The following is a 12358-nucleotide window of genomic DNA, read 5'->3' as shown; positions in this document are numbered from 1 at the left end:
CATTTCATTTCTATCTTAATATGCAGTGTTTAGGTTTAGTCTCATATCAGTGCTACTCAAGTTAGTAATGGCATCTTCCTCAACAGTTAGCCCCCCCACTATTTCTTTACAGAAAACAGGTGCCTACTGTGGCGGTAGCAATTTAAGCAAAATTGTCTGCTTTAGATTTTGTTTTTAAAACTTAATGAATATAAGCATCTGACATTTACAAATGAAAATATTCAGCTTGTTGTGGGACCCCCAGCTAATCTGGCACAGGACTGAGTATATCCTAAAAACTTATGTCATCAGTCTTAAGAATCTGCTACAGTAAGTCCAAGATGTAATGAGACAGAACGGAATTAGTTTAAGTAATAAATGTTTAATCAAAGAATTTTACATATTATTAACAGCATTCATTTGGCCAAACATCTACATGGTTGTAGTATCCTACTTGTATATAAAGTGGGAATGTATCAAGTATAGACTATGAAAGTGCAAATAACAATTCAAGGTTAGATTAATTTTTTTACATTATAAAATTAACAGGTTTACAAAATAGTCTTGCCAAACTTTATTTTTGAATTGTAAAGTCAATGACTATGGTGTTAAAATAAGTACCAAGAAAATACAAATTTAATAGGGTAATTTCATGCTCATAAGAGTAACACAGAAACAATGGATATACTGCACAACCTAACCAAATTACAAAAAACCAGAACCCACAAACTTAGCACTATCTTCACAGAGAGCACTCTTACATATCTTACTGTAGCTTTGCAAGACATTTCAATGCAATACACACAATCTTTGTGAGAATCGTTCTATTCAGAAAATACAATTCAAGGAAGCTATGCGAGTTAAACAACTTTCAGACCAGTTCATGATGATAGTTCATGAAGAACTACTTTAGATTATAGGATTTTATACCACTGAACAACTGAAAATAGGTATTTTTCAAAGATGTCCAAGAGTTCATGACTACGTTGAGAATAGGGCAGCTAGATGAAAAGTGGGAAAATGGTTTGAGACTATTCTATTCCACTTTCTCTAAATGCTTGCAAAATGAACTAGGTTTTTTTATGGGCTAAGGGTAAAATATTCTTACTTCATTTTTTACTAATATGAACCCTGTGGCTGCAAGGTTCAAAAGCAGGATTTGCATGAATTAGTTACCAAAACACTCACTTGAACTCACAGTAATCAATACATAAACTTTGCTATCATGACACTTGCCTATACACACTCAGTAGTAACAAACTTTTATACCATATCAACAAATCTCTGGTAACAGTTAAGCAAAACTTAAAATGGAGTGTACATAATTTTCTTGTATTATGACAGGTTTTGATTATATGTATTTAAAACAGCCATTTCAACAACTTACTCTAGTTGTAATTACGTACTGTACCATTGTATCTCACTAACTGTAGACTGATGCTTTTAAGCAAATCTAAAACCAGTATTTTTTTTTTTTTTCACGGTACAACAACTAGGAAGAGGGTTTTCTTTTGTTGTTTTTTACACTAAACAGTAATCACACAGCAAATGAGTATTGTGCAATTGAACAGATATCTAGCAGTGTTTTGTTTATGCAAAAACACTGCCTGAACATTTACTTATTTACGGTAAAGGCAAGGCCATGGGTGGTTTTATGGAGGTCTTTGCAATTAATAGCATAGTTACTCCAGAACAGACACTGAATTTGAATTACTTGTTTAACTGTGGCAACTATCCAGTTGGGTCAGGCAAAGGCACCGTAACATGTTGAGCAAACTGTGTTATCTGAACTTTAACTGTGGGAGTGGCTAATGTATGAAAATTCTGTATTCCTATATTTTTATAAAACGTTATCATTAAAAGTAATTGCACTATTAGTGCATAGAATGCTTTGTAGAATTATGAAAACAAAGAGCTATGATTGCACTTCCATTAAAGTGTCTCTTAAAATACAGCACAGCTGTTGCTAACCCACTGTATTTTAATTATTTAAAATAACTGTTTAACAGCAGCATTAGGTTTTATTAACTTAAGATACAGGCTACATTTAATTAAATGCAGTCACCATGGCAATACATGCCAGCTAAATTTAGAGAAGCAATGCTACCCAGTGGTTTCTTTCACTACTAAAAATTGTGGGATTAGTTTGATAGAGTAACACTGCACTGTTTCATTAGGCTACAGCCAGCTAACTATTCACAGTTTGGCACGTTTGGACTGTAAATAGACATGAAAAAATCTTTGATTTTTAATGTGAAAGCGTATCCCCTATAACTTGTTCCTGGAGCAGTACTAAAGAGAAGCATTAAATACCTCCATTCACACTGCTAAAAAAAAAAAAAAAAAAAAAAAAAAGAAAAATGAGTAAGGAGAAGTTATGGAAAACAAAAACAAAATGCAAATGAATTACTAAATATTATTTTGGTGAAAGAATGAGTTCTAAAAAATGGAATAAACTATTTCTTAGGAAAAACAAACAAAATAATCAGTGTAAGCCTTTAATCCATACTTTCAAGTTAAGGATCATCAACCTAAGGCTAAACAGATGCTGCATTGTATTAGGAATGTGGAGTACAACCTACTTATTTCCTTTTTCTTGAGAGCAAAAAGGCAAGTACTACCTAATTAAATGCAAAGGATATTCCTTGAAAGGTTCACATTATTATAAAGAACTGCAATTCAAGAGAACTCCCAAGTATCCATTGTTATGTCAGTGGTTACAACTGAGCTGTCATTATGTGGATCAAAGCCTCCCTAATTGCTTATTCCACATACTGTACCATCTGTCACTGCCATTCATTTACTCCAATTTTAATTCTTGTTCATACCAGATGCACATGTTCAATCCATTCACTTGAGGTCTGAGGAGTCTGACTTGAAATATCTTCTGAAGCATCTTCCCTGGTATGATCACCACTTTGGGATACTGTTTCACCTGGAATAACGTTTTCTTCGGAAGTACTCTCCTCTGTCTGGGTTCCTCTGCCTTCGTTTTTGAGTGTATCCTCAAATAGCGCATGCTCTTCCTGAGGCTCCAGTCCTATGTCTATAAGATTTGGTTGCCCTGATGACCCATCTTCAGTACTGGGTTGCTGTGAATCCTCATCCGTTTCTGTACTTGCTGAGGGGATCAGAGCAATGCTCTGTGGGTTCATGTCATGAAACCAGGCCATAATATTTCCAAGTAGATTTTCATTGGTGTTGGGATCCTGACTGCTTGAATCCGCGTCACTAGATGTTGAATATAATCCACTTCTTGTATCACTGCAGGGGTGTGAATGAAGACGATCAGCTGAAAAGGGATCATTGCCTGCACCTAGTCTCATCAGACTATCGCCAAGTTCCAACAGCTCAGAGCTGCTCAATGCCGACCTTGGGTTATCTATACTTATGGGAGCAGAGTCCAATCTTGTAGGCAAAGAAGTACCTATTGCTCCTAACGATGCCTCATTATTTAGAAAGTCTCTAGTTTCTTCATCTATGGCCAAGCCAGATTCTTGCAATGATAGCTGAATAGCTAGCAGGATGTTTGGGTCATCTTCATCTAAAGAGCTCAGAGCCTGTGGAAATACAGAAGGCTGCTTTCAGAATAAAACTTCCATCTGGTAACATACCTTAGAGTAAAAGCAATTTGGTCTCAAATTTGAAATTCATTCATTATTTATCAGAAGCAATTTTTACTGACACAGTTCTAGAGTTGCCGTCAGAATTTAAAAGCTGGTTATTGTGACATTAGCAATTGTTCAGCAATACTTACCGGTGTGAATGTATAATTTTCTTGTCCTAGATTCTCCCTTTCTCATTGAAGAATTACAAAAATTTGCAGAGAAAAAAAATGATACAGAAAAGCAGAGCACAGGAAGGCAAGCAAAGCAGAGAGAATGGAAAAGAGATTAGGAGAGATACCTGAAGAGAATCCTGATTTTCAGAGCGACTGACAGGGGTATAGTCATGAAGCGAAGAGCTGTGCAGAATACCCATAGAAGCTGAACTCACCATGGAGGTGCCGTGTCTTCTACTACTGCCACCTTCTTGGGTGTCTGTTTGGGTAATTGAAACAAAAACATTTAAAGAACAAGTAGGAAAAGCCTTCTTGACTCCTCTACTTCTCATTTGGGATTCCAGCTGGGTAATTTTACTCCTTTATTCGCTCTGAAATAAACAGCCTAAAACATTCCTTCCACATCAACTCTTACACGGTGGCAAAACACCAATTCCACTATTTTAGGATGGACTGCCTGGTTCATTTGTGCTTTTCTGCTCTCGGTAGCACTCTTCCTCTCCTTGAAAGACTGGCACATGCTCTCATTAGCACGCGCCCATTGGCGAGAAGGGCAAATTGCTTCAAAGGCACATAGATGAGTTACGGAAAATTCTACACATTTTTCTATGGAAAAATAGTACACATGGCCTCTCTGCCCTATTTGCGTTCTGGATCTCCCTCTCTCATTCTGTCATTCATCACGATCTGGCTCTTTACGATGCTCTTTATGGAAAATGCTGCCAGAACGTCCTCAGCCCCAAGTGAGGGATTGGATTTGTCCTTTTGTGCTCGCCTGTCGCTTTGTGTCCTCAAGCACACCCGATTTTCGGTGCCTTTCTTCTATTAGTTACGTTGTCTTGTAAGATACTGTGGAAATTCAGTGTGATTTAGAGCTTCAGACTCACTTAAGACACCATATGTGATGCATTTACAAGTGGCTTAAAACAAATTTGGCCCATTTCTCTGTTCTTGCAAAGATGACAGCTCAGCTGTAATGTTAACATTTCACTGATTTTTACCTTGACACTGCAATACAATTAAGAGTTATCAGTGTTTGTCTCAGCAATCAATGATATTACTGTTCTCTTAAAAACCCAACAAAACAATAGAAGTAAAGTGCTGTTTCCAGAAAAACTTACTCTGTAATGAGAAGAAATGTAATTCTTTTGACTTTGGAAAACAAGATTTTTCACTTCAAAACTCAAAATGAAATAAAGTCCGACTAACTCAGTTAAAACGAATCCTGTGGCCAAAGTAAAGTTTTCTCTTGCATATGACAGTGCCACGTTCATCTCTCTAACATCCAAGTGTTTAGCCAAGCTCTAGTCCTCAAACGAACAAAATGTTTTTGAATTTTACTTGCAATAGGGAAGGATCAAAGCTTAAGAAAATTATTTTCACTGTTTCAAAAAATAAAAAAGGCACTTGTTCATTTCTCCTTGGTAAAGGACTTCATTTTTAAAGAACAAGTTATGTTTAGGGCTTAAGTACATAAAACACGGAGATGAGAATTTGTGCAGCACAGCTGAGAGGCCGAGCACGCCACTGGCATCTATTTGAACTATTTTTGTACCTTTGCAAAAGCTCATGGCAGAACGGAGACAGCCCAGAGAGCCAAGGTGCAGTAACCTTAGGGAATGCCCTACCAGCTGCAGCATCGCTTAGACTAGCGGTGTGCTGGAAGTCACAGCCCTGTACCAGCTTGTTTACGGGTTGTCCTTGCCAAGACAGGAGTTTCTGAGCAATGCTTTGGAATACAGCCGTACGACGACCTTCCAGTATGCCTGCAGCAGGGGAACCCGCTTCTTCACTGCTTATGCGCAACTGCTCCTTTTACTTTGCGTAAAAGGGCTGGTATATAGACTAGATTGTCACACAGAGTACGTACTCTTCAAATTTTTTTCAGACAAACAAATCAGCTCTAAGTAGCTGAGGAGTAGTTAGAAGGAAGATAAACGCATTGCTCCTTAAAAAGAGGAGCAGCCACAGTGAAGTCAGCAACACTTTTAACATACACAAAAGAGGAAGAATAACATTGTATCCTGGAAAACAGAGCAAAGTATTTGAAACTACTTTGAAATATATCCATAGAAGAACAAACACTGTGGACTCTGCTAGCCAAGTAGAAAGGAAAGGCATTGGGAAGAAGAAAGGAAAAACAGCATGAAGGCAGGAGCATACCTAAGGTACTCTCACTAGGGTCATCAGGATCTGGAGTATTACTCAGCAGACTGTGCATGTCTCCACGTCGACGCTGCCTGTGCCTCCTCCGATACTGAAATTCAGCATATTCCTGCATAAACCAAAGGTTACAAAATACAGGGCAGCATGCAGTAATATTTTTCTGATGTAACAAGCACATTTTTTAAAAAAATGTGTGATTTTATAGGTTTATTATAAAATCACCTGCTCTCAGAAAAATAAATTGCAGGTTATATCATGCAATGCATTAAAAAAAAGACACCAGGTAACACTACATCTATAAAATAATGAACTGGCAAATAAAAATACTGGAGGTATTGCAGATACTTTAATACTTGCAATCTCCCTTTTTAAAGAATTTTTTGTTTAAAAGCTTTACATACATATTCACACATACACACACACACACACTTCTTTATAAATATATACACCTAATGATTTTAGAACATAAAAACAATTAATCTGAGTCAGGCCAATGGATTATTTCAGGCTCCTGTGGCCACCAATGGCCAGTACAACATACTGTTTGAAGGGTAGAGAAATGGAGCAGATATGTATGGGTACTTGTAATACTTTCCCAACCTCTAGGACACTACAGCTCAGGAACTTCTTAAGCCACAGCCGATACCCTTCTGCTGAACAGTCTTTGATGGATTTCTCTCTGATGAATTACAAGTCTCCTTTCCGTTTTTGCCTAACCGGAGTTGTTAATGAGCCACACCACAGAAATTTGAACTCTTGCAGGCTATAATTTCTCACGTTGTGTATATTCATCGGGGACATTTTACTTGACGTATTTATAGGAAAGACTCACTTTTGACTATGGCAGACTAATATCCCAAGGCTTTATTATCTTAATACTTTCAAATAAATATTTACATCTCCATACTTTGGCTAACATTAAGAGACTGATTTTATGCTTGAAGGCAAATGTGGCACTTTCCAGATGGAATTTTTGGTTACTACAGTTGACAGTGAATCTTGACTATGTAGGTATGATCTTTTGTTCATCTGAGTTATTTATTTACACAAGGCAATTAAAATATACACACGGGTACTAGCTCTTCAGAAAAGAATACTGCTATTTTCTTCCCTAAACCCCAGGTTGGGAGACCTGTAATACAAGACTTCCTTTAGCCAAATTCCTTGGGAAAGACAACATCACCATTAATGTGCCTTTTGTACATCTGTTCTATAAACATTATCCCAGAATACCTCAACATCTAAAATACCTAAATTTTAAATCAAGAAGTGTCATTTCTCATGCACAATGACCTTAATAATTTTAAGGGTATTATTGTACGTTGTCTTTCTGTGAAGTTTTTCAGACCAACTGCTCATTCGTTATGACATATGCAAGCCAAAAAAAGTTGTTACAAAATGATCAGTGTGGGCAGATTTTTGTCTATATAAGAAGATCCATTAACATTATAAGAACGTAAAAATCACTCTACTACACCAGACAAAAGGTTCATTTAGCCCAATATTCTGTCTCCAGCAGTAGTAGTAGATGCATGTTGGCCTAGGGAACAGCATAAAAACAGGGCAAGCATGAAATGACTGTTCCCCAAATATTCTTCCAGGCCCCAGGGAGCTTTGGGATTCCTAAACTGAAGGTTACCACTATTTTGTGTTACTAACCTCCCCTACCCCCCAAACAACAGCAACAAAATCAAACCTTGGTATGAAACAATATGACTGAATTAGTTTAAAAATATATCACTATGAATCAGATAAGGAATGATGAAAAACAAACACTAAGATTTATAAATCATATCAGTTCTTGTCTTTCATCTGTTTTGCAATAAAATCATAGATTTTGCCAGTAGCCATGTAACAATGCATTTGGCTGTTTTTTACGCTTTAGATAGTCATCTTGACTACTCCTGAAACAATTTTATTTCTGATTACTTGGAAAGATTTTATACATTTGATCAGAGCAAGTTTTAACTTTGTTGGGTAGAAGTACAGAAATTTCACACAATAGCTTATAACAAGCAGTGCGCTTTGCTAAAAACAGTTAAGATTTTGCTTTCTGTGACAATCTGGTATACACAGATATTCTACTGCTTGTCAGTAAAAGTACACCTCTATGTCAAAAACGTGTAGTGAAATTCACTACAAACAAACAAGGATGACCACTATTAATTCTACAAAATTCCTTTAGCATAGGTGGTTGCAAGTATCTTTCATAACTATGTAGCAAAGAAGCCAACCTGCATTAGACAACGCTCATTCAGTCAAATAATAAAAAACTCATAAGCCATCATCTTAGCATAACTGCGATGGTACCTACTGCTAAATAGCGTATCAGCATATTGCTTATCAGCTTTTTCTCATAACCAGTTCCACTGATGACACAGTAGCATCACGATTTGATATTATAAAACACGGAATTATTTAAAAACAAAAGACTAAAGGAACTAGACAGGAGAAGCAAGCTGATTTTTTGTGGAGAAGCAAGCTATTTTCTCACCAGCATGATGATGCTAGCCAACAACAATAGCAAAGGAAATATATAGAGAGAGTACATAGAGTTTTCCAGGATGTTTTAAAATGACTAGCTAGAAAGAAAGCAGCAACAAGGAAATGTTAAGATGAAGTTTCCTTCCTAACGCTATGCTGTAATCGAATGATCTCAAAATATTAAATAAAATACTATGATGATAAGGGAAAGCTTCATAGGAAGCTTCTCATATCTTAGTGCTTTCTTGAAAATGATATACTCGTTTCCTGTAAACAGACTGTAGAATATTCATTTTAAAAATTACAATTTTCATTCATGCTTTAGTTAGCGGAGGTTCATCTTTGGTACGCGTACCTGATTTCCATCCTGCTTTAATACATTAAAAAAGAACATTTCAAGTGGTTAACAGTATTTCATTGTATGCCTGTATATTTTTGTTGGACTGTTATGAAAGGATGGAAATTTCTTTGACCTTTTATTGAATTTTGCTGGACTGATGTTGCATTCAAAAGTAATCTACACAGTTGCATATATTTATTACTTTAAGATTCCCCAGCACGTAGACACCAGCTTATACACAACTTTAAAATTGGTTTTGAAGTTGGAAAACATTTAATACAAAGCAGCTCACCTAATGCCATCTGAAATAACTATATCCATATTTAGAATCATTGTTTAGAGTTATTGCACAATTAGCTATGCATATATTTCCTTCTATTGTGAAATAAATAAAATGGCTTAAGCTAAATATTGCCAACTTGATGTGCTTTGAATCAAAATAAGGAAGCTCTTCATGCGGATTACGATCATACCTATATTTCTATGCAGAGCTAAATTAACAATTTAAAAAAGAAATAGTTTACCTCAGGGGATGCAAATCCTAAATACTCCCAATCCCACGTTCCACCAGCAAAGCTGTAAAATTAAAGGAGATATACCGTAACATTTGTAAGTAGAATAAAGTACGAACAACCTACACAGCTTCAAAACACATCAACCTATAAAAAGTAGTGCAATTGTAAGTCTCTCAAGTTAACAAGTCTTCCGCTTTAATTCTTACCTTAAAACTCATTAAGGAAACCATACAATTAAACTGTTGGCAGTTCCAGAACTGCTTGATATTTTTAGCAAACGCTTATAGATTTTCTGAGCGTGCCAGGTGCTTGGTGACAATCTTGAAGTATACAAGTGAAATGGAAGCCACAATGTCTAATCAGTAATATATCACAAATGGGGAAGCAATTTATATGGGGAAGCTGCAATATAGAGAGCAGTGATTCTCAACACTCCATTCACAAAGGTTACCATTTGGATAGCTGAAGTCAAAATACAAGGGGCAAAACCAACAAGTTTTCAAATTATGACTGCACACAGAACCCCTGGTAAACGTGTCCTGTCCTTAGGGTGTCCTGCATACCTGCTGCCATGGAAAAGGTGGCGACAGCAGGATAGTCCAGATAAGTAACTGAGTTGTAAATTCTTTATCATTTAAAGTAGTAACAGTGGAGTTTGCAAACTGACATGTATTTCTCTGTTGAAAGAAAACGGACAGTCAGTTTTAGGTTTTTAACTTGTTACCATGAAAGATGTAAGTATGATTTAGTGGTAAGTCACATACAGTCACACCAAATCAATAGCAGCTTCATGTAGTCTAAAATATAACTGCAATAAAACAGTAGTGAAACACTGCTGCTCAATTTGTTCAGCTATCACTTTAAGGGTTTCTTTAACATATGTTTTTTTTTTTTTTTTTTTACTTAAATGCCGATTTCAAATCACACTACTTGTTAGCTGACCAGGTACCAACACTGATTTATACAGTGAACCTGATTCTGTAAGTGCCAAGGAAGTGAAAAAAAGTCTGAGCCTCTCTAAGCTAAACAGGCCCCTGCTGCTTTCAGTACTCACAAAGACCATTCTTGGTCTTGGGTTTTGATGCAATTTTAAAAGCCAGCAGAGGTGTCTCATTTGCAGTTTTCTCAACAAAGGGAGGTGGATTAACAGCACGTGTGCATTTGAGTCTGTGAAAAGTCATAATTCCGCATGGATCGAATGACCAAGAAAACATCACTCTGGTGATTTACAGCCACCAAGTTGATCAGCTCCACTTGACCTCACTGTCAAAGGATGAGAGTAGGTAGGTGGATTCATCCACTTTGACAGCTATCAAACGAACATCTTTGAGTTGCATACTATTTTGCTTGGATTACCTGCGCCTTGGTGCTTCTGGTGAGTCTGCGGGAGCAACACCACGGGCCACCGAGGCTAAAAATTCTTGCCGCTTCTGCTGCACAAGACAAGCTGCTCGGATGATTTTATGGCGAGGAGTCCGAAGATAAGGCCTGTTCACTTTCTGTGCAAGGTCTTCAGTGACCATTTCTAAGTCTGTCTGCAGGAGTTAATAAGTAAAGAATAAAACAACTCTCCAGTGAAGTTAACAGCAGGCAGAACTCCACCATAAACACTGAACTGAATGATTTCCGTTTTCCTGAAAATATCGTCCAGCAGGAGGCCCTTGAAACACCAGCTCTCAAATAATTACTATTAGAATTGTTATGACTACAGAAAAGACATACTGAGAATCTGCTTAGCAGGATGACCTGTAAGAGCTTGTTTTCGGCTTCTCCCCCTGTTCTTTGATACAAAGTTAGCTGGAAGCAGGAATCACCTTTTTATTCAGCGTTCAGTACTTTGTCTAACACAACAGCCTTGATTCATCAGTAAGACTTAGAGCTAGGTAACGACCACGCCAGGCCCTGAAGTGCTCAGTGCACACCTAGAAGCCTGCTCCAGCAGCCCGGCAACTTTACTGCTTTTCTCATCTTTCCTGTGCTGATTTGGCCTTGGCTCCATCCCATCCCATATGTAGATGCACACTCAAACTCCTGCTCTCTGAATTCTAGTTCCCTAGTTCCTCTGAGTGTAACAAGCCACATCACCCATTCGCCGCCCCAGAATACCTGCCCTTCTAGCCTATCCCTTTACCGACCTGACTTCTGCCCTCCCACTTGGAGTAGAGTTCCCTGCACACACGCATGCATCACACAGGTTCAGCGCCCTACGGGAAGGAAGGAGGCAGCAGCGCCCTGCCCAGCCCAGATCATGCCATCACCACAGAGGTACTCTCCATTTCTTGCCCCCCGCTCATGTGTCAGACACGTTAGCAGGGAAAAAACAGGAGAGAAAAGTTGGGAAAGGAGATAAAGATTGCATGCCGTTATTCTAGGGCTAAGAATAACCCCTGCCCCGCCACTGCAGGCCACTCTGCAGTCTGAGAGATGTAAGTATTGCTGCTTGCTACTTGCTAGGAGCCAGGGGAAGAGCTCTTTGTGGAAAGCATCTTTTGTCTTTGGGCTATGAGGCTGGTTCAGAACGAGAATTCAGCTGAAATGTTACCTTCCGAAAATGAGGATAACAGTAAATAGTTTTCCTCTTTTTTCCTCATCCACCTGTCCCTTTCCCTCCTCCTCCTGCAGCAAAGTGTATTTTAATTCACTCTAAGATTGAACTAAAAGCTACTGTCTTATAGAATAAAAATGCATTTATTTCCAAACTTGGTTATAAACACAAGGCATATCAGTCTTACACCACAAAAACCACAAGGTGACACAGAAAACTAATACTTCCAAAAAAGTGACACTATAAAAGCAACATATATGCATTTATTACCTGCATAAGTTCAAATATTTCTTTCTTTGTGCTTTTAGGCTCCAAAAAGAATCCATATGGATAAGAACACTTGAGAATGCGGCGAGTTTTTAGAAGCTCTTGTACAGCATCTTCAATGAATGTGGTATCAGGACAGCCTCCCTCAGCTGTAAGGTGATGATATTATAAGCACTGTGAGAGTCTTTTCCTGCTGATGTCAGTATTTCTTTTACTGTAAGAGTTTTCCTCCAAAATAGTGAAATTTATGTGCATGTCAGTTAAATATTTTGCAAGGATAC

The 12358-nt window shown here is 37.7% G+C and overlaps 1 protein-coding gene across 8 annotated transcripts in view; it reads right to left on the bottom strand.

Moving 5' to 3' along the window:
- Positions 1 to 341: 341 nt before the first annotated feature.
- Positions 342 to 12358, bottom strand: part of ANKIB1 (ankyrin repeat and IBR domain containing 1) — a 97287-nt gene continuing 85270 nt past the window's right edge. For 5 of the 8 annotated variants that reach the window (XM_068934801.1, XM_068934808.1, XM_068934802.1 and 2 more), the window contains 6 exons: positions 12081 to 12226; positions 10622 to 10800; positions 9275 to 9326; positions 5924 to 6035; positions 3886 to 4019; positions 342 to 3539 (listed from right to left, as the gene is read on the bottom strand). In XM_068934801.1, the coding sequence (XP_068790902.1) occupies positions 2802 to 3539; positions 3886 to 4019; positions 5924 to 6035; positions 9275 to 9326; positions 10622 to 10800; positions 12081 to 12226 (1361 nt within the window). In that variant the 3' untranslated portion in view covers positions 342 to 2801. The remainder of the gene's footprint in view (positions 3540 to 3885; positions 4020 to 5923; positions 6036 to 9274; positions 9327 to 10621; positions 10801 to 12080; positions 12227 to 12358) is intronic. The other 3 variants (XM_068934806.1, XM_068934805.1, XM_068934807.1) reach the window with 3 other exon arrangements.

This window comes from Struthio camelus, chromosome 2 (assembly GCF_040807025.1).
Source record: "Struthio camelus isolate bStrCam1 chromosome 2, bStrCam1.hap1, whole genome shotgun sequence".
Classification (NCBI taxonomy): Eukaryota; Metazoa; Chordata; class Aves; order Struthioniformes; family Struthionidae; genus Struthio; species Struthio camelus.
Note: the sequence above shows the minus strand (reverse complement) of the source record. Positions and strands in the feature narration are given on the sequence as shown.